A 23,394-nucleotide genomic window follows, 5' to 3' on the forward strand; every position below is an offset into this window, starting at 1 on the left:
TTTACTATTATATCATTTTTCTTTCAATCTTCCAAGAGGTTAAAAAACAAAAACAAATAAAAAAACCCCAAACAATTCCATGAGTTTTCCCTTATTAAATAAAAAAATTTTAAAAATTCCAAGAGGTGTACTAACATTGGCATTATTGTATCAGAGGTTCACTGTATTCATTAACCAGTACCTATATCATTTTCCTTATTGAGTAATCACAATACTTAAATATTAAGACAGCACAGCACAGCAATGTACCAGACTAAAAGTTCACTCGCAACACGGGTAAACTAAAACATAATAAATTTTCTCCATAAATGCACCTCTAATATGAAGTCTAAAAATAAACACAATTATAGCAACAAAACACAACCCCAAAAGAAAAACAAAACAAATCAATCACAGCTTGTGACTTTAAAAACAAACACGTGGTGTGAAATTGTAATGATGAGAACAGTAATTCATTTAACAAATAACCTGGAAAGATGCAATAGGCTTTGAATTACAGAAAATCTGGTCTGGAATGCAACTGATGTGATAATTAGAATAGGTGAGCAGACCTGCCTACTACCGTGAAAAATTCGTAAAATAACGAAATTTCAGCTCCAATTTCCAAACTTCATGAGCATCTCTAAGTCATTAAAACTTATAAGAGAATGAAAGTTGAAGCCAGACTACAAAATTTAAAGGATATTGAAGTCAATTTAATCAATGTGAGGGTAAATTGTTGATTTATAAAATTAACTGTAGTGACAAATATTTTTATCTCCTAAAATTTACAAATTAAAAAATGTTCAAGTAGGCAGGTCTGGGCGAGGCTGAACAAATGAGGTTTTCAAAGTATCATCTCTTAAAGTGAGGCACATAGTTTCAAAATTATGAGGGGGAGAAAAATTTTTAATGGGTTAATGACGAGATGGACTGGAGAATTCAGATTAAGGAAGAAATGTTGACTCAATTAACGTGTAAAAAAAAAAAAAAAGAAGCAAAACATTGTCTCCATATGATGAAGAGCAAAGAAAAATGTATTGATTATCCGGTCACTCAATGCTGTGTTCCTTGTTTACGCACACACACACACCAAAAAAAAAAAAAATTTAAATTATCATATCATTTTCAATAATTAAAGAGAAAAACAAACCAAAACATACAAATTAACAGAGAAAACAGTTCTCAAATATATATGGATATATTTTAGGGGTTTACATTGTATTGTAGATCACTTGTTGATCATTTCAGAGCCTGTAAAAAGCAAAATGATTAGGGAAAGTAGTAGATCCAAAGTTTGAAGAACCAAAGAAAAAGGCAAAGGGGACTAGTTCAAACAGAGAACAAAGGATTCCATGACAATTCTATCAATGTGCCTATTTTGATATTACCTAAAAGTACCAGAACCACCCAGGTACAAGCAAAGGATCTCGCTATGAAGGTAACACTCAAAGGCTAACAGCATAAAATTCATTTAAACCTAAAAACTAGAAGAGTACATAAGAGAGAAGGTTTACAAGGGAAAAAATTATCATCTCTCAACAAAAAAAAAGAATCAAACATTTGACTGCTTCCTTCTCGGCAAAGGTCAAAGTAGAACAACTTCAATCCAGAAAGCAACAAGGAATGAGGAAAACAGATTTAGAGGGATAGAAGATGCAGCAAGTGACCTCTTCTCACCATGGGAGGTCAAGAAAACTCTTTTAAAAATCGCTAAACAAGTTGTTTTGAGAAACTGATAGCCTCAGAATCAAAATGAAATCCAATCGCGCCTCAAGACAACTTGATTGTCCCTGCATCTAAATTTTCACCTGGTTAAATAATGCATGTGACATTTTCAAAAGTGTTAGTGTTAAGAGTGAGGATCAATGTCATCAGCTCTTGAACGATTTTGAGTACAAAATTACAAGAGGCACTATTTCAAGAAGTAATAGAAATGAACCCCAATAGTCAACTAATCGCCCACTCATCTTACAAATCTTATTAAATTTACACAGGGTCACAAAAAATCTTTGTTAATAAAGAGAGAGTATGAAATTTAATTCTCTCTCTCAATGTCTGGCACAGCATTTTGACAATGTTGTATTATATTTTATTTATTTATACCATTGACTACTCAAATTTATTTTCTTAAATAATTTTATTTAATTCAATTATCAGTGACATCAACCATCCATCATACAGAGTTGCACAAAACGAGTATCACACATGTTCGCAACACTGAAAACAATAAAAATACGTTTAAATCTACTTTCAGAAATGTAATATTATATCCCATCCTTTCAGTATAATCCACTGCCATTTTGGTTATATTCATACCAATTGCAAAATAAATAAGATGTTAAAATCAACAAAAGAGCATACGCGAAGAAAACACAATAATATACACTACTTATACAAAAATAAATACTGACAGCATTCTCTCCTGTTAGAACGAAGAATTGTACAGAGATTATTTCATTTTGACCATATGAAAGATTTCCACAGTTCACTTCAATTATTTTCCTGAAATGAATTGAAAAAAAAACAAACAAAAAACAAAAACTGTGCAAACTTATGGGCTTATACTTATCCAATCGAAGGTGAAAATGATACAATTCCACTCACTGATTAAATATGACCAATCGCTGTAAAACTATTGAATAGTACAACTGAAGCAAGGACCACTATCATTCATATGACAGAATAAACCTGTCATACCTGCAATGCGAACACAACAACAATAACATTGAAAAACATTTCTTTTTAAATGACTGTATGTAAGTGACACTAATGGACAGCCTATTATGAGGACATTGTAAAACAAACAAAATGGGACAAAATCACTAGGGGCATATATTCAATGAATCAAAATGATTCCGATAATACCTCATCAATAAATATAAGTTATATAACAAGCAGATTACCAAAAATAATCAATTAGTCATAATTGATAAAAATTTAAGATTACCAAAAATAATCAATTAGTCACAATTGATAAAAATTTAATAAAACAAAACAAATTGGTTTTAAAAAATCCCCTTTCATATGGTCAAAATGCATAACCTTTTATTAAATTTCAATATATCATTCCCTGCATTATCTGCAGTTACAAAATATTCAACAACCTTGACCTTCCAAAATTATTAATCACACAATTCTCCACACATGTCAAAGATTGACACTTTTACAATGTTGAAAGTTGTAAAATGTAAAAGTAAGTTTGCATTTCACACTGATCATACCAGATCTTTCGCACTTCCAGATTCATATTTTATTTTTAATTAAAATGGCATGTCCCCTCACATTCAAAATGTGTCTCATTTAGATGAATCATCATCACAGATTTGATGAAAGGTGTGATATTAACTCTCCCAGCATTCAAAAGCCACTCAGTGTAGAAAAATAAAATGAAGAGGATGGATCTTAATATCATGACCATTCTTATGACAATGAGGATGAAGGTGAAGCGGATGATAATGAAAATGACGATGACGATGGGATGGTTATAATTTTGGTGTTTGGGGGGAGAAACAAAACAAAACAAAAATAAACTATACAATGATTGCATTTATTATTTGTTGACATATGTGTAAGTTCTGGAAGGAGACCGCTGTCCTTCAGGGATAGGTACATTTAAAAAATCCCATACTAAGATGGTATCGTCATGAGAACTGCTCACAATTTGGAATTCGTCGAACTGTAGACGGAAAACACGTCCCGAATGTTCCTAAAAATAAAGAAATAAACAGCATTGTGAAATTGAATGAAAGCTTCAATTTAATATACAAAAGCAGACAAAATATGATGTTTCAGGCTTCCCCTTTATCAACAAAACAGGATGAATGAATGAAACACTACAGATGAATGAGATAATGAGATAATGTGGTAGTGGGGTTGTCAAGATGAATAAACAAAAAACATTGATGGGCAGGAAATAGTATGCTCCTTTGTAAGGAAGCACGAATTAAAATAGAACAATAAATATTTATAAAAGGTGTGCAACTAATTAAGTCAAAATTGAATATTTTCTCAAATTACAGTGATAAGCCATTATTTAAATGCCATATTCCATACATTGGAATGGTACCCCATTTATGCTATACTATTATGAGAAAACTTTGGAGTCATCAGCTATTCTTTTTCATTACTTTCATCTTGGAAACACACATAAAATTCAGCAAATGTCTAATTCAAAATCAACATTTCGAAAGGAAATGTAGACATGAATTTTTTTTTTTAAAGCCACAGACAACAGGGGTGAGAATGACTGGTCACTAAAAAGGAGGAAATTTTTCAGCGCTTAGATCAAGAACCATCCATGCAAAAATGACCTATAAATTTAAATTTCATTAAAATCTATTGTAATGAAATCCAAAATGTGTCTCCTAGCAATTTCTGAAATCACTCTGAGGAATTTCAAAAACTGAAAGTGTAATTATAACATGGTGGTTGTAGTAATGGTAACGGTAGGGATAACGATGTGGTGATGGTTGTAGTAGTTGTGGTAAGGATGATGATGTGATGATGGTTGTAGTAGTAGTGGTAGTCACCACATACATCTCCCGTATTCACAGATTCACTAATGCCCACATCCCATTGTTTCAAGTTGACCAGAGATGCCAACTTAAAATTTGGCTTACGTAAATTTCAGAAACAATTCCGAACAATTTCAATGCTTAAACAGGAATTGCTGCAAACAAAATATAATCTATTGAGATCTATAATCATCCTAATACCCCTTGCTTCAAATCAAGTAAAGATCCAAATGAAAGGTAGGTGTGGTGGTAATAATGATATGATGGTGGCTGTTATAGTGGTGGTTGCAGAATTGGTGGTGGTGATATTGTTGTGTTGGAGGAGGTTGTAGTAGTGGTAGTAAGGATGTGGTAGTGATTGTTGTTTGAATGGTGATAGTGTTGTGATGATGTCGTAGTGGTGGTGGCAATGATGATGATGTGGTGGAGGTGGTTGTAGTAATGGTCGTGCTTCATGAAATGATGGTGTGGCTATGGTGGTGGTTGTAGTAGTAGTGGCAGTGATGATGATGATAATGGTGGTGGTGGTGATAAGGTGTGTACTTGAACGTGAAAAGAGAGAATGATGGCTGATGTGAAAAGGATATGATCCACTTAATAGATTTAGGTTTGTCTGACAGAAGGAATGATAGTGTGTTTGTTTTTTGTTTTTTTTTCAAGGGTTTACGGCGCTTGCAACACATTTAGGTTATATCAGCGCCAGTAAAAAGGAAGAAAATGGGATAGTAAAAAGTTCTAGAATTACAATTAAAGCATCCAACAAAAAGTAAGACACAGGGGAATGGAACAAAAAGGGATCAGATGTAGATTCCAAGAGCATACCACCAATGTACTTAGTTTGAGATCACCTATAAGTCTCATCCGGGCACAAAGAGGAATACACTCAAATGTTTACATTATACATTCAAAATAACAAATATAATAATACATAACAGAGAGATGATTTACAAGGAAAAAAATATCATCTCCCAAAACAATAACTATGCATTTGACTGTTTCCCTCCCAGCTAGGATTCCGGCCAGGGCCAGGACAAAACCGAGTAATCTCATTCCAAGACAAAGACAGAAAGCATGTTGGAAAACAGTATAGAAGACATAGTATGTACCCCCTTGTCCACTATGGGAGGTCAGGAACCCCACCCAGGTGTGTGTGTGTGTGCGAGTGACAGAGAGACAGAAAGAGAGAGAGTGAGGGAGAGAGAGAGAGTGAGAGAGAGAGAGAGAGAGAGAGAGAGAGAGAGAGAGAGAGAATGACTGCTCAAAGTGAATATAGTGATAGGTACAGAGAGATTAAAGTGAAAAACTAATTAAATAAAAGAGCTTTTATATAGCGCAATATCCACTAAATGTGCTCAAAGCGCTTTACAAGGGGTCCCTGGTCAACAGCAACATTTAACATGTAGGACGGGACATGACGACTGTTAGGCGATATTACAATTTTTCGGACAAAGACAACGCTGTTAACGACCAGGTACTCAATTTACACATGAGTACAGTGAGAGAATATGAGTAAAGAGCCTTTTCCAAGGACTCAACTATGTGCCGAGTGCGAGGCTCGAACCCAGGACCTTCCGATCTGAAAGCAAGTGTCATACCACTAGACCACATAGCCGCACAACTAACCGAGGTTAAAGTACTGAGTGAACTTTATTGTTAGGTGAGTGTGTTTTATTTGTTAATCGGAAATATTAATTTAATGTATGTTTCATGTTGGCAATTGCCAGGAAATTAACATTTTAATTGAATCATCTGTGTGTGTGTGTGTGTAGCACTGTTAAGTACATGAGGATGAAAATTGAAAACTTATTGAGGCTAAAGAAATTTTTGATTTGTATGTGTGTTAGTATCATTGTTAAGAACATGAAGATGAAAAGTGAAAACTTATCGAGGCTAAAGAACTGGGTGCACTTGACTGATTTGTGTGTGTGTGTGTGTATCATTGTTAAGTACATGACGATGAAAAGTGAAAACTTATCGAGGCTAAAGAACTGGGTGCACTTTACTGATTTGTGAGATAGAGAGAGAGAGAGAGAGAGAGAGAGAGAGAGAGAGAGGGGGGGAGGGAGGGAGGGAGGGAGAGGGAGAGAGAGAGAGAGAGAGAGAGCTCAAAGTGAATGTAATGATAAGTACAGAAAAATGAAAGTGAAAAATTAACGAGACTTAAGAACAGAGTGAACTTTATTGATTTGTGTGTGCACGTGTATATGTTTGTAGGTCATTTCAGCGGCACTTAAAAAATATATGGGACTGTAAAAAAAAAAAATAGATTTAAGTAAGATCAAAAGCACCGGAGAAAAAGTGACTGGTTCAAATAGGGCTCACAAACGGACTCCAAGATCAAACTATCAATGTAGTTAGTTTGAGGTCACCTAAAAGTCTCACCAAGACACAAGCACAGAATCCTTGTGAGGGAAATACAAAATTTATAACAACAAATCTAACGTCACACAAAAGAGAGATGATATACGAGGACAAACATATCATCTCCCAAAAACTACTATACATTTAATTGTTTCCCTCCGTGCCAATGAATCCAGCCAGGAAAAGGATCAAGCCAAGACAAAGGCAGAAAGCAACTCTGATCCATGCAAGTCAAAAGATCCCACAAGGAAGATGATGTGATAGTGGTGCTTGCACTAGAGGTTGTACTGATTACAATGAGGGCAGTGATGATGTGGTTGTGGAGATGGTGTTACTGATGATGATGTGATAGTTGCTGTCGTAGTGGTGGTAGAGATGGTGATGATGTCATGATGGTTCAGGGGTGAGAATGACTGGTCACAAAAATGGAGTTCAAGACGTATCCATGCGACGATAACGTATAAATTTGAATTTCATTAAAAATTTACTGAGATGCAATTAAAAATGTGTCTCGCAATAATTTCTGACACCACTTGGAGGAATTTCAAAAGTTGAGAGTGTAATTACAACATATTGTAGTAGTAGTAAGAAAAGATGGCGGTAGGGATGATGATGTGATGGTGATTGTAGTAGGGTCGTGATAGGATGATGATATGGTGGTTGTAGCTGTAGAGGTTTTGGGAATGATGGTGTGGTCGTGGTTGTAATAGTTGTGGTAGGGATGATGTGGGGTGGTTGTAGTAATGATAGTTGGGATGATGTGGTGGTGGAGGATGTATTTGTATTGGTAGTAGGAATGATGATGTGGTAGTGGTTGTTGTAGTAGTGGTGGTAGGGATGATGATGTGATGGCAGTTGTAGTAGTAGTGGTTGTAGCTGTAGTGGTGGTGGTGGTAGGGATGATGATGTGGTGGTGGTTGTAGGTAGTAGTAGTGGTGGAGGGGGATGATGATGTGGTGGTGGTGGTGATAGGAATGATGATGTGATGGTTGTTGTAGTACAGGTGGTGGTTGTAAAAGTAGTGATGATAGGGATGTTGATGAAGTGGTTGTGGTGATCCTTTTTAAAAGGCGGAATAGTGATGGTGATGGGCGGAGATAAACCACTATTTAGGCGGAAGATTCTCAGCCCTGAGACAATCATATATGTGAAACAACTCTTTGAGAACCTCCCATGCATTTGGCCTTTATGTGTTCCAAAACTTTAAAGGATATGTGAAAATCAACTTATGAGAAAATTTTGGAATCATCAGCCGTTCATTTTCATTATTTTCATCTTGGAAACACATAAAATTCAGCAAATGTCTAATTGAAAATCAACTTTCCGAAAGGAAATGTAGATGTGAAATATAAAATAAAAAGTCACAATCGTACATATGAAACAAAGTTTTTGAGAACCTCCCATGCATTTGGCCTTTATGCATTTCAAAACTTTGAACGTTATGTGAAGAATCAAGCATATTCCTCCCCAAATCCTTCCAACACAGCATATATATAACTCAACACTTACCACAAGCGTTCTGAGACAGAGAGTAGCAGCTGGGGCCCTTGGATCCAAAGCTGACTGGAGATCCCACACCTTAATTTTTCTGTTTGGTAGACGGTAAACAATACATTTTCTAAATGATGAATACAAGAATAATAGCCCTTTAAAATTATTTTTTTTTAAACAGACATAAAAAACACCAAAAAAAAACAAACCATTTCACACACAAATTAACAAGTGATAATCATTGTCTTAAATTTCCAAATTTACTCGGAATTGCATTCATAGCATTCCATAACTCAAATACTACTGAGACTGGCAGCGACTTTTCGCTCTTTCATACTGGTACATGTTAACAACGAAGTCCCTCTGTGGCTTAAAATGGGTAATCTATCAATTTAGCTGATTAGTCTGCTAAATTTGATCAGTCAACTGTATAATTATTATGAAAAAGAATATTCTTAGTTAACAGCTCTAAACAAAAGACTTACCCATCATAAGCACCACTGACAATTCTTGTACTGTCAAAGCGAATACACCTGACTAGCTCTTCATGGCCTTCAAGAACACGCAAACACGCACCACATTCAATATCCCACAATCTGAAAGTATTAAAACCAAAATTATCAAATAAATAAAGTAAGTAAAAGGCAGCAGCCTCTTATGGTTTTCACACTACTATGTTATGATGATCGACCCAATCAGCAAAGTCCGGTCTGCATTTGTCACCATCGCAAACCTGCATTGTCACAACACACCGTTCGACTAGATGCTCTGCCGTCTCAGGTTCTTGCCCACAGCGGGTACATGTTGGACAGGTGGAAAGACCCCACTGATGAAGTGCACTTGCTTTTAGGCAGCTCCTCGACCAAAGGTGATTCGCAGCCACCCAGTGTCTCCTCTTACTGGTATCAAAGCCTGGCAACGTCTCACCAAGCTTAGAGGAGTGTACGTTCCCGCCCCCACAAGGGATTGAATCCATCCAAACCGACTTCCATCTTGTATGTGCAGCTCTGTCCGTAGTCAGGGATTCTGTGTACAAGGGTTGCCGGGACTTATTTCGTCTCGAAACGGGGGCGCCGTCCATTATGCGCTTCAGAGGGGTATCCCCATTCCCTCTCTCTTGGATCTTACTCAGCCAGTTTCCCGTAATTATCTCCCTCTGGACATCGGGGGGCTGGATCACTGCAATTATCGGGCCCCATTCTCTAGGAGTTGTTGCCAGCATTCCTGACACTATGTGCATCGACTTGCGAAGTTTTACATCCACCTTCTCAACATTTCTGCTTCTACCCCACACTGGAGCGCAGTACTCCGCTGTGGAACAGCATAGTGCCAGGGCGGACGTTCTCAGGAGCGCTTGGCTAGATAAGTAAAAGGCTTGTCATGATTACCAACTACTCATATAGTGTCTTGTTACTACAAATATTTTGTTTTCAAAAAAAATCACGTACTAGAGACTTGGGGTACTTAAATAAGACACGATTTCCAAAATGAGAGAAAAGTTTGGGATAAAATTTAACAAAATACAATTTAGTATTCCCTAAAAATTATAAAATATATTTTGAACATTTGAAGATATTTACCTGATAGTGTTATCTGAACTTCCACTGACTACAAGTCTTTCCCTGTATTGCAAACAGGCAATGCCCCTCTTGTGCCCATTCAGGGTTCGGACAAATTCACAAGATGATGTATTCCACACCTAAAGAAGAAGAGTTAGTAAATAATATGGTCACATTAGCGGAATTTAAATATTTATGCACAAATGACAAGTGTACAGTTTCCTTTGGTTTGTGAAGTTTCATGGCATGAAATATTAAAAGGCTAACAAAAGTCAAGATTTCAAAACTCTGCAGTAATAGTTTACGGAATAAAAGTTGCAACTAGAAAATTTCATTAAAAAAAAAAAAGACAAAAGGTGATAGAAAACCAAAAAGTTGTAATATGGTTCAATTGAATGAGTTTTCAAGGCAGATATTAGTTCCTAATGTATCCGCTGTGAAAAACTATATTTCATTTATATTTGAAAAATTTGAAGCCCTGTTACCCCCACAAAAAATAGCCTTTGTACAGTCCAGGTAGAGGATGTTGAAAAACATCAAAAAGCTTTTCGACCAGAGGTGGTTGCCTAACACCAAGGGCCCTGCTGACTGTGTAGTTAACCTTGTGGCTTTCCCTTCCTTATGCATAACAATGCTTTCATATTTTTAAATGTTATGACCACCACGTAAAAATGCTAAAGTTGAGGCATCGAGGAAAAAAACAAAAAACAACAAACAAACAAAACATCCATGGATTCACCATGCTTAATGTGGTTTGCAATGCTTCATTTATTCCCCCCCTCCCCCCCTCTCCCCTGCATCAGCAGGCCTTGTGGAACTTTATTTCCATTTCCTAAAGTATTAGTTGCCTGCTGGGTGTTCTTTTTGAACCAAGACTCTTGAAATAGCCGTCACTACGTATTGCCAGGTACTCATTCACAGGAGAGTACAATGTGTATAGTGATTTCCACAAGGACACATTGCTGGTCACGTTTAGCTATCTGGTTATGGAGACACCATACCGCTGAACAACTGACACCACTAAAAACAAAGATAAAATTTATACAACAATATGACTGTATTACCAAAATACTAATTTACAACGCATGGTCAGAATTAAAGACAAGACATACTTTAATGGTTCTGTCTCCTGAGGCTGACACAATGTACTTCTCATCAAAGTCGACAACATTTACAGCTGCACGATGACCCACAAGCACCCTTCGGAGATTTATCTCTGTTGGTGATTGCATGTCCCAAACAGCAATTGACCGATCCTGAACGATACAAAATATTAAAAAATAAGTATGCAAATGCATAGAGGAACATTTGCTAGGTGGCTAAACAAGGATGAAAATATTAATGACATTATCAATAATACTGTGATAGTTAGACTGAAGGAAGTTGAAAGGTTTTTAAATCAAATATTGTGAAACTATCAATTTAAGATGGCCTCATTTGGTTTCAGATTGCTAAGTAAATAAAAAAGTACTGTATGAAAATATCAATGGAATTATTAACAATATTAATGATACTGTGATAGTTAGATTGAAGGAAGCTGAAAGGTTTTTAAATCAAATATTGTGAAACTATCAATTTAAGATGGCCTCATTTGGGTTCAGATGATTTTAAGTCAAATTGCAAAAATACAATAAAAAATACAATACCCCAAGAAGAGCTAAGGTAATACCTTTGAGCAAGTAACCATGATGCCATCACAGAACCTTAAATGAAGCACTGCTTCACAATGATGGATGAGTGTGTTGACCATGTCCCCTGAGTGGACATCCCAAACCCTGAAATCATTTTGTATATGAAAAAGATCTTAGAGAATGAAAAAACCCTGACAAAAACAACATAAAACCAATGCAATTTCTCAAACAAAGGATAGTTAATAAAATATTATTATTAATGTTATTATCTTGAGCAATCGTGAATGAAATTCAAAAACTGTCAATTAAATTAATCCCATCAAAACAAACCAAAACCCAACTGTTGAAAGCTTAGAGAGAGAGAGAGAGAGAGGGAGAGAGAGAGAGGGGGAGGGAGAGAGAGAGAGATTTTTTTTTTGTTTGTTTGTTGCTTTAGGTCTCTTCCAACACAATTGAGGTTATATGAGAGACCGCTGAAACAAAAAAACAAGCAATCTAACAAAAATAGTACAAATGTAAATCAAAATCATAACCTAAAGATATCATAAGCTAAATTATAAATAACCAAGAACAAACAGGCAGAAGATTTACAGAAAAAAAAATATCCCTGTCAAAAATACAATCACAAACCAAAGAAGCAGGATAGACTAGTAAAGAGAAGAAGAAACGACATCACTATCGGATCGTACACCCATGCGAACATCATAGGTATATGATTCAAGGGTGATGCTCCCATCCAACCACCCGCAGAGAGAGAGAGAGAGAGAGAGAGAGAGAGAGAGAGAGAGAGAGAGAGAGAGAGAGAGAGAGAGAGGGAGAGAGAGAGAGAGAAGCCATTTACAAAAACCAACAAATACCTGACAGTGGAGTCGCTGGATCCTGAGATAATGATATTTTCATCATATTGTAAACAAAGTACAGAGCCAGTATGGCCTGTCAAAACTTGCATACATTCCAATGTGTTTCTGTTCCATATCTGAGAAATTGAAAAACATATAAGCAATAAAATATGTAGCCTTTTAGATGAGCAATCAAAATAAAATGTCAAAAAGCATTGTTAACATAGGAGATAATTGGATTCAACAATCTGACATTATGTATTTGGTTTAATATGAGTTTAAAATAAAACAATTAAAAATTCTTGTTGGTCACAGACATTAAAAATTTTGTGTTTTTTTTTTAATAGCCCCAAAAAACTGACAAATCGGACATAAGCCCTAGATTCATCATAATCTTAGTTATGATTCATTTTAAAGCCTCCACTTCTCTAACATAAAATAGGTATATGTTTGAATTATTCTAAAAAAAAAAATATATATAAAACAAAACAAAAAAAAACGAGAAAATTGCAAGCTAAAAAAATAAAAAAATCAAAAGATCTTATTATCAGGATAAGATATAGAGGATGAAAAAAAATACTATTCTGAGTCAATTGACCCACTACATCAACAAACCTTAATTGTGTTATCTCTGAGGCCACTGATGATCTTGTGATCATCATATTGAAGACAGTAGACACCTTTGCTGGTTTCACTAAGGCAATGAATCTTCTGTAAAGTATGACGGCCTGTCCGCCAATTATTTTCTATTCTCTGGAGACAGAATAAAAAGAGATATAACTATTTAAATGTAATAATATACTAATTTCAATTCGTAACTTGACCTTTTTTTATACAGCGCAATATCCACTTAATGTGCTCAAAGAGCTTTACAAGGGGTCCGTGACCAACAGCAACACCTGTTAGGCAATATTACAAATTTTCAGACAGAGACAACGCTGTTGACAACCAGGTACTCATTTTACACCTGAGGACGGTGAGAGAATGTTAGTAAAGAGTTTTTTCCGAGGACTCAACTATGCGCTGAGCGAGGCTCGAACCCAGGACCTTCCTATCCGAAAGCGAGTGTCATGCCACAAGACCACATAGCCGCAGTAAAGCAATGGAAAAATTAATATCATGACAAAAATAATCCCCTCAAAATTATCCTTAAGAAAGGAACACTGCTATCAGCCACCCCACTCCAGGGTGAGAATGCACCAGTCCCCTTTCCCAAAATACAATGAAATTATAAAATTCCCTTCATGCAAAGAGTTGTGATAAATTAACTAATCAAAAAAGAAAAATTTCTGTCACAGAGGGACATAATTATTATGAAACAGAAACGGACACCATTCCACATAACACAAATGTTGCATTTGTGTTCAGTGTTGAAACTGCAGCAATATGGATTGGATTGGAGATTTTAAATAACAAAAAGCTACTAAAATTGATAAAAATGTTCATAGGTAGACCTTATCTTATTGATTCATTTCATTGACCTGTTTGGGATGAGTTTAATATATTCTGATATAATCCCCGCCTAAAACACATTGGTACCATTCCCTTAATCTACCTTCGGCTATTTATACTATTATCATTTATTTAAAATAAGACTTCAAAAGAGGGCCTGTATGTGCTATGTCATCTTTCTATCCAACCCATACTGCTGTAACTTTAACATTGAAGATAAACACAAGAGTATAGGTTATGTGTTTTTGGACGGTGTTAGATTATGGCTCTGAAACAATCACCATTGTCTCTCTACTTCTGTGACAGTAATGTTTCCTAATTGGCCAATAAATTTTTCATAACTGTCAGAATTTATCAAGTTATCAGGGAAGAGAATTCCATAACCTTTTTGTGCTTGGGAAAATACTGTGTATGATAAAAAGCTTCTGAGTCAAAATAACAAGGGAATACTGGTAAATATAAATAGTAAAGTAAGCAGAGCAACATTATGTACGACATAAATAGGATAGATAAGATAAGAACACTTATCAACTAGGAGATTTCCCTGCACATAAAACTGGCTTACATTATAGCTATAAATATAAAAACAACAAGAGCAGCTGTAACCATTAGCTATACTGATACTATTGATGACGATGATGATGATGACGATAATGATAATGAAGTCCACTTAGGGAAAGGTTGCCACTACCAAGGCCATTTATCAACCACTTCATTTTAAATGAGACTTAAGGCATACAAACCTCTATATCTTCTATAAATTGTGGATAAAGATTTCTGTAAAATTTGTGATCTTTTGGAGGTTCTCCAAATCTCTGCTTGAAAAGATGTTGATCCCTGTGTTGAAAAAAATTAATTAATAAACAATTGTAAGAAAATAGCAAATCCTGTAATTTAAACACAAAAACAATCATTGACTAGATAAGCCGCATCGACTAATGGTAAGAAATGGTAAATGAAGCAACACCTATTTTTAAGTCTGCACATTAACTTAATAATGAGATCATCACCATTTTCCTGAAAATTTTGGTTTAAAAAAATCTGAATATGGAGGAAATAATCTGAATTATCAATAGTAATCCACAACACAAAATATTTTTAACAAATGCAAACATGACACACAATCTTTTTATTTAAAAAAATACTTTAAAAAGACAAAAATGCTGTATCACCCCTTCCATCATATGAAAAAAAAAAAAATAGATCATGCCCCAACTCCTGTCCTCTTATGCAAAACAAGAAAAGATCATTCATTTATCAATCAAAGCAAATATGTTGTTTCAAATAAGTCTTCTCAATGATTAAACAAATAATTAAAGCTTCATACCAAGCTCGTCTTTCTGAAAGGCCCTTCCATAAACTGTCTGTCCGAACTTTCCTTTCTATCAATTTTTTCCATAAATTCCCCTCCGAAATGACTCTGTACCATTCTTTACAAACAAGTTCTGCATGGCAGAGGGATTTAGCATCCAAATATGATAAAATGTTTTCCGCTATGTGATCAAGACCTTTGGCTGAAAAATAAATAAAGAAAACGATTAATGATTCGAAATTAAGATGCCAGCATAAAAATTGGATCAGATAAATGTAGATAAAACGAAATTGACATCATCACGTGTTATGAGTTATTTAACTAAATGCAGTGCATCAACTAACATGATGGAAAATAGATGAATAAAATAAATAAATAACAAAAATCATATATTCATAAATAACTGAAATCTTCAATGGAACATGTCATGTAATCAAACATTTAAATTCAAATATCACCACCATATTAAGTAATGAGGTTTTAAATTCTTACCTGGGAGTGCAGAAATGAAATCTCTTTGTAGCATAGGTTTTAAAAAGGCATTGATTTGACCATGTTGATAGTGGCACATACGAGATAACAAATGTTCGACAAACAGCACCTGTTGACCTTCACACCACTTTTCAAATGTTTTGGTACAAGCATCTCTGTCTCTGATGTATTCTTCTGACTCCATTAGTTCTTTGTTGTTTACAGTTGGCATATAATGTGTTGTTGATTCAATCTGTAAAAGAGTTATGTTGTTTCTTTAGACTAATACTAATAGTACATTTTCAGTAATGTATTAAACATGTAGTTGTGCAGCTGGAGATGAATAACGGCAGTTACAAAAATCCATACCGTGTTAATGGTGAAGACATACATTAACTTGATTTTTTAAGCATTTCTGCACCATACACATAACTCATGCATGTGATTTATGAATATTTGAAGGAAGTTCAAATGCATGAACTGACCTGCCTTCTTTTCAATGACAAAATTCTGGAGAAATTTCTTAGCTATTCTGGGATTTAAATGAATAGTGATTATGATGATGATGGTCTTGCAGCTGCGTTGGGAGTGTATAAGGCTTCTCTTCTTATTTTTTGTGAATGGACCCATTTACATCCATGAGGTTTAGCTACTTTTAGATTGTAGTTTAGCACAATGCTTAGTGATTGTCGGTGTACGTTGATATAATGAAATTAATCAAATAATAATTTTAAAAGATCATAGGTAAAAAGAAACATGGTACACAATACTGATCACAATGACCAAAATATAAATAAATAATTCATGAGTGTATATGGCAAATGACAAAAAATTCTGAAACCAACTCGCACACTGCTTTTTTTTTTTTACAAAACTGACGGTTCAAATAAAAGGAAATGGTTGTGTATGTATTTTTCTCTCATAGTCCATTTATAACTACAAAGTGGAAGCGAAGTAAACTGATGAACATATAACAAAGGTTGATAAATCTCAGTTAAAAAATCACCTGATGTCCAATTGATTATATTGTAAGTTTGTCTCCTAAGCCCAACTCTACTAATAACGTGATTGGATTGCCAAAATCTATTCTAAGAATCAGAATCTCAAATCACTGATGCAACATAAAATTAAACAAACATATGCAAAAGCAACAATGTAAAGGAATGGACAGCCCCGCACTAATGACGGAAGCTAGGGACAGATCTGATCTGTATGAAGGGTCATTACTACAGCAAAGTATTCTCATGACTTGTCTACCTCGACGACGACCACAGTTACTTATTTAACTTAGACCGCGTCTAGTAGTGTTTAGCCAGGAATAGGAGAATGAGAACTTGAGAGAGCTGAGAATCCTAATTCAAAATAGCAGAAATCAGTGCAACATGAAATAAAAACAAAGACATGCAACAGTAGAACAAAAAAAAAAAAAAAAATGTTTTCTATAATTATCAAATTAGCTTCGGGTTTAAACCAAGAAAAAATTCACAGTCTGTCACACTCCAACAAGCACCTATTGGCATTGATTGTTGTGATGATGTTTTTAAACTGAGTTCATCATGTAGCCACGGTGCATAAAAATATGACATATCGAGATTGATAAGCGATGGATTTTCTAGAATAATAAAATACAATTAAATTGGTCAGATACAAAGAAATTGTGTATACTTCCAAAAGCACTTAACCTCCCGTGTTCTGATTATTCTCTCTTCATTAGAGTTGAATTTTTAGCAGTGTGCAATGTTAAGATTTCCAGTCACAAGTAAAAGTAAAAGTGGACACAGATCAAAACTTCAACATTTTCATTTGTTGTTGGAATATTAACAAATCATCAAAGCTTCAAAAAACAAGCAGCAGTGACAAACCTGTCATTTCTCTCACAATTATTGGATTCTAAATTAATCCAGTAACGAATGCCTTACCAATAAATATTTGGCTGATGTCTGTTTTTGTTCGGTTGATATTTAAAGGGTTGAGTCAAGTGCTACAAGTAATTATACAAACATTAAATATATCAAACAGTTTTATCAATAGGATGACATATGCAGAATCTTTGCAAACCATATTTTAGTCTGTCATTTGAAAACCGGAATTTTTATTTAAGTGCCTAATATAATAATAATAATGTAAGTAAAATTGTTATTATCATAGAATTTTTCCATTTTTTAAATACAATTTTAGCGACTCTATTATTACGATAAACCATAATATTGAACTGACCAGATCGATATCTAGACTTAATCTTAGCTGTCACTCAAATAGAGCGATATCTAGTCACTTCTTATTTTAAAAAGTCGTAAATTGGAAGAGGACACCTTTAAAAGTGCAAACATCCATTTGAAATTCACAGTCTATATATAAAGTAATTATTCTCTTAAATTGAGATTATATCTAGGTTAAGATGACCTCATTCTATATTCATAAGACTTTTAAAAAGCCCTCCACTCTAAATGTGTGACTGACTGGAACATATTTGAATTTGATACATATATATATATATATATATATATATATATATATATATATATATATATATATATATATATATATATATATATAAAAGTAAAAGTCTCTCTGGCAGTTCTAAATGTATTTGTTTACATATAAATAAAGAGCACAGAGGTAAGCTGAAAAAAAAAACCCAACTGGTTCGCCTGTTTTTTTTTTTTTCTGGTACAATTCTGATGGAGTTGCGAAAGCGTCTGCCTGAATCGGAGGGCTAATCTGATAAGCAAAGGCTAAAAAATAAAATGTAAAGGGGTCAAACCATGGTTTTTAAATCATGGGTGCAAGTAGGTTAGGGGGGGGGGGGGGGGAAGCCTGAAATCCAATTCTAACAAATAAAAAAAAAGCCTGAAACTTAATTTGAAATGTAACCTATTGGCTCAAAACGGCACTATGTTGAGATGATCTAGATGCCGTAAATAAATCAAAACCCATTTTAAAAGGCCGGAATTTGTGTACCCATGTTAAACCCAATGGAGAGCCTGCAATATTTGCTGGGAAATAAACGCTGTTATGAACTCTTTTAATTTCTATACCACTGTCTTGTAGCAATTAACATAGATTGAGATGAATCTTTTGAGCTGCCAATGATCAAAATTGGTCCAGTAATTAAGTCTGTAGGTGTGTGCAAATGAATCTGGCAACAGGGCAGGCAGGCGGTAGCAGATTTTAATGGGTTCCTCTCACACATAATTATAATGATCTAGGCTGCGACTATTCGGAATCGAGTCTGAATAGTCTCCCGTGGCTATTCGGACTCCAATCCCAATGTGCATGTGCAATCAACATGTTAATTGGACTCAGTATGAATAGTCTTCCATGGCAGTATAGCTTTGTTTTTTTTAAAATATTGATGATTAAATAGAATTGATGCAAATCAAAACAACAACCATAGTAACTTTATTTGATAAGACAAAATCATTGAGCCAAAGTAACAAAAGTAAGTGCGGTCTAAAGGAAAAGCTTTGTTAACAACACAACGTCCAAACATAATCAAATTTTTTAAAATTTAAATATTCTAATAGTGTTAGACAGGCTACATTCCTTCTACAGTCCGAAGCAGGGTTTATGAGACATGAGTCATTTTGATATGAGCAAAACAGAATTTCTTCAGAACTTTTCTTCTGTTTCTTTATCAGCTCTGCCCACTGCCGCACTGTGTTTCACTGCCCACACAAATTGGACTTTTGAGTCCGAATAGCCACGGGAGACTATTCAGATTCGAGTCCGAATGATCTATCCAGGCAGCAAATTCATTGTACAGTTATGAACTTGCCTGGCAGCCACATCACAACACAACAATCTACCAGATGCTATGCAGTTTTGAGTTCTTTGCAGCAACATGCACATATGGCACAGGTGGAGAGTCCACACTGATGTACGGAGGCCGCTTTTAGACCCGCCTTTGCAGCCAGCCAGTGCCTCCTCCTATTGGTGGTACAGAAACCTGGTAATTTCACTCCCAATTTCGAGAAGACTATGCCCTCACCCCCACAAGGCACTGATATTTACCTAGTCAACTTCCATCTTGTACATGCAACCCCATCCGGAACCGGGGAAGCTAAGTACAAAGGCTCGTACTAGCCTAAACTAGGGGCACTGTCCATTGAGGGACTTCCCCTCTTAAGCCATTGCCAAGTAATTGACTTCCACCAGATATCAGGGAGCTGGATTACTGCCATTATCAGGCCCCACTCTTTTGTGTTGTTGCCAGTGTTTTAGTTTTAGACACTACCATGTCCAAAGACTGGCCAGATGACGAATCCCAACATCAACAAAGAACTGATCACAACGTTCTTCTATATACTATTAATACTAATACTATGTTATAAGGAAAAGGCTATTCGGACCCGAGTCTGAATTGCTTCCCGTGGCAATTCGGACTCGAGTCTGAATTGCTTCCCGTGGCAATTCGGACCCCGAGTGTGAAGTGCCTCCTTTGACAATTTCGGTCTTCGTAAACACACACACACACACACTCATGAGTATCTCTAGGTCATTAAAAACAGAATAATCACACACAAACACACACACACACACACACACATACACTCCACCCCACCCCCAACAACCATTTCCACAACCTAAGAGCCGGCCGCTTTTTCTCTTTGATCTCGTATCACCATGTTCTCCCCTGCGTCCAGCGCCTCGGTCGTTTGTGGATTGTGGAGATGTTAATGGTTACCCCCATCGTCTACTTGAGAAGTCGCTGGTTACTTCCCAATCCCATTACCAGTTGATCATTAATTTTCTCTCCGTATTCAACCAGTGCTTATTTTATTAACAGGCACCTAGTCCAGTATTATCTAATAATAGTATTATTAGACGGTACTCTGCACCTACCCCAGTGGCGGGGCTCTATTGCATGGTTTGCCGCCAAGAATCGCCTCTATTTTTATATTTAGAAATAAAACAGCATTTTTTAATTTAAAAAGAACTAGATACTGCCTTTTGTCAAAGCCTGACCCATACTGCCTTTTAAATAAAACGCTCAAAGCCCAAAGTCATATTATTTTCCTTTCCCCCCACTTTTTCGCGGCCGCAAATGGCAAAATATATAATGTAGATATGTGGTGCATGTATCTTTTGCAACAGGCTCATGGCAAATCAAATAAATCTTCCAACACAAAGACACTCTTTTATCTGTGAGGACAAATTGATTGTTAACGTTAACAATAGCGACTACAATTGTAATTTCCCAAAGACCACAAATATTTAGATTGTTTTTGTTTTTTAAGTCGCTTGCAACACATTGAGGTCATATCAGCGCCAGTAAAAAGGGAGAAATTGGATAAAAAGTTCTAGAATTACAATTAAAAAGTACCCAAGAAAAAGTAAGACAAAGGGGAATAATAGATCACCGCTTTTGAAGGTTAGTCATCTTCAGGAGTTCTAAAACGTGACTTGCTCGCTCACTCGCCCTCCTACCGACTGACAACTTACAATTATTGAGAACACAGACTAGGAGGGTCCTGTATTCTCTATGACTGAGAACGAGCACCTCCCCCCACCCTACCACGCTTCACTTTCGACCCATCGTCCACTTCCGACACTTCCTGTGATTGCGCAGGCGCATTGTGGCAAGAGTCCGAATTGCCACGAGAAGCAATTCAGACTCGGGTCCGAATTGCCACTTCGATGTTATAAATTCAATAAATTTCCCAAATAATAATTCAAGTCAACAGTTGATAGAAATACTCTAAAAGGGTCACTCGAGTTTCAATCTGAAAAAAATAGCTGTAGTTTTATAATTTTTAGACTTGCCAGTGCCAGTAAACTCAGTAATTAGTATCTAATTCTGAGTCTGAGTGCTCAGGCTCAACAATGGACAATGGCAAAAAATTAACATGGGCAGTTCCGAACAATTTTGACACCAACCCAATTTCTTTTAAAGAATAGATCTACAAAATTCCTCTCCGGTATGAAGTCCAAAGACAAAAATCTTCTAAAAATTAAATTGAAATATGAATTTGAATCAGGTCAGAATCAGAACCGACCAACATAGACGTGACCAGACAGAGTACAGGTCCCAAGCCCAGGGTACTGACAGTACTGAACAATCATTTTCGAAACAAATTTGAAACTGTCCTTTTCCATTTTTAAAAGAATGGTCCACAAATAATTGACTAAACCGATCATATGTAATGTTAGATAAAGGATTAATTTCCATATCAGTTTCAAAGAGACATTTTCTTCTGCCCAAGTCCGAACAAAGCGAAAGTGATTTTATTTTCCTGAAGAACAAAAACACATCTTGAGTCACAAACTACAATTACCTTTTTGTCATGGTCATCGGGACCACTACATGTGTCCATACTTGTCTCTAGAAACCCAGTCTCTAGTGATTCGGTCATTATTTCTCATAAAATCGAAATATTACCACAACAATACAGTTTTTAAAAAGAATTATCGGGTACTGTCAGAGGGTCAGATATGTTTCTCTGCCTTCTCTGCCTCTGTCTTCCTTCCTATTTCTCGCCTCTCGCGATACAGGCGATAAGGAGATAAAATGTATGACGTCATAAAACAGCCTCGCTGACAGAGCTCTCTGATCTTCTGTGTTTTCGTATTTATGGCTCCCAGAAGTGACGTTAAAATTATGCACGTTATTTTTTTTTAACACAGAAAAATGCGTTTGTTTAATATTAAATCTGGTGGGACTAATTTAGGTTTCTCTTTTAAAAAATAATTTAGAAATAAAATTCGTTCAATGGTCAGATCTAAAAATAGGTAAAGGAAAAGTTGTCACCGAAAAAAGAATCGGAAACGCCACTTCAGGCTTGTTACGGGATTTTCCCTTCGCTATATTTATGACGCATACATCAATAAAAAGAAAACAATTATTTCCTTTTAAAAATCTTATATCGGTAATTGCTCTATTGTATTTCGCTATGGATACTGGTCGTGAATTAGAGACAAGCATCCCCTTGTACATTTATCAACACTCTCACGACGAATCTGAATTTATTCCATACGCATTCATACAGTTTCTCATATTATAATAATTTACACTATAGCACGGTTTCCTCGAACTTCTTGGAACATGCAAAAATAAGTTCGAGGAAATTGTAATTCGAGGAAACCGTGTCTTGTCACTAATAGGGAGGGGAGTGCAGCGTGGCTCAGCGGTACGGCCTTTGCTTCGTACCCGAAAGGTACCGAGTTCGATTGATAAAGATAAAGCCAGGAGTTATACTCACCTAATTTCCAATGTGAAAGAACTGTTCATGAGATTTTGTCTAAGTAAAATGGAGAAAGTTATGAAGGATGGCGATCACCCCCTTCGCAAATATATTAAGTTCTCCATGAGGAACCGTCGCCTTATATCTATAAAAACAAAGACAACACGTCACCATAACTCATTTTTGCCACATGGTGTTCGAATTTTTACGCACAACTGTGATTTAAATTAAATGCTATCTTTTAAATATACACTCATAAGTTCGGACTAAAGGCCAGAGGTATGGCCTATCTCAATTTATTAAATTAATATATAAGGTGTTGCTATTGGTTCTTGGTTGTATATTTTTACATGTTTGTACATTTGCATATATATATATATATATATATATATATATATATATATATATATATATATATATATATATATATATACATTGTCGCCATAGATTCTCAACTTTGTATTTATACATTTTTATGCATGACGTCTGTAAACGAATTTCCTTTTTTTTTTGGATGAATAAAGTATATATTATTATTATTATTATTATTATTATTATTATTATTATTATTATTATTATTATTATTATTATTATTATT

General features: G+C 35.4%; 1 protein-coding gene across 1 annotated transcript; it reads right to left on the reverse strand.

Moving 5' to 3' along the window:
* LOC144965694 (F-box/WD repeat-containing protein 1A-like) lies at positions 1-22,103 on the reverse strand. Its single transcript, XM_078901290.1, has 12 exons — positions 21,891-22,103; positions 15,634-15,865; positions 15,157-15,343; positions 14,573-14,666; positions 12,993-13,130; positions 12,396-12,514; positions 11,577-11,682; positions 11,020-11,163; positions 9,929-10,047; positions 8,834-8,944; positions 8,367-8,445; positions 1-3,688 (listed from the first exon to the last, which is right to left on the reverse strand). Exons 1-12 carry the CDS (start codon positions 21,966-21,968, stop codon positions 3,533-3,535), a joined length of 1,563 nt encoding a protein of 520 aa, XP_078757416.1. The 5' UTR covers positions 21,969-22,103; the 3' UTR covers positions 1-3,532.
* Positions 22,104-23,394: the final 1,291 nt, after the last annotated feature.

Source organism: Berghia stephanieae, chromosome 2 (genome assembly GCF_034508935.2).
Source record: "Berghia stephanieae isolate SIO BIC M18660-M18661 chromosome 2, UCSD_Bste_1.3, whole genome shotgun sequence".
In the NCBI taxonomy this organism is placed as follows: domain Eukaryota; kingdom Metazoa; phylum Mollusca; class Gastropoda; order Nudibranchia; family Aeolidiidae; genus Berghia; species Berghia stephanieae.

Excerpts from the sequence above, each read along its gene's own strand:
- LOC144965694 (XM_078901290.1), bottom strand. The coding sequence starts at position 21,968 with ATGACCGAATCACTAGAGACTGGGTTTCTAGAGACAAGTATGGACACA. Across the intron at positions 13,131-14,572 it reads AATTTATAGAAGATATAGAG|AGAATAGAAAATAATTGGCG; the intron begins GTTTGTATGCCT and ends TTCTGTCTCCAG. Across the intron at positions 11,683-12,395 it reads TCCAGCGACTCCACTGTCAG|GGTTTGGGATGTCCACTCAG; the intron begins GTATTTGTTGGT and ends AAATGATTTCAG.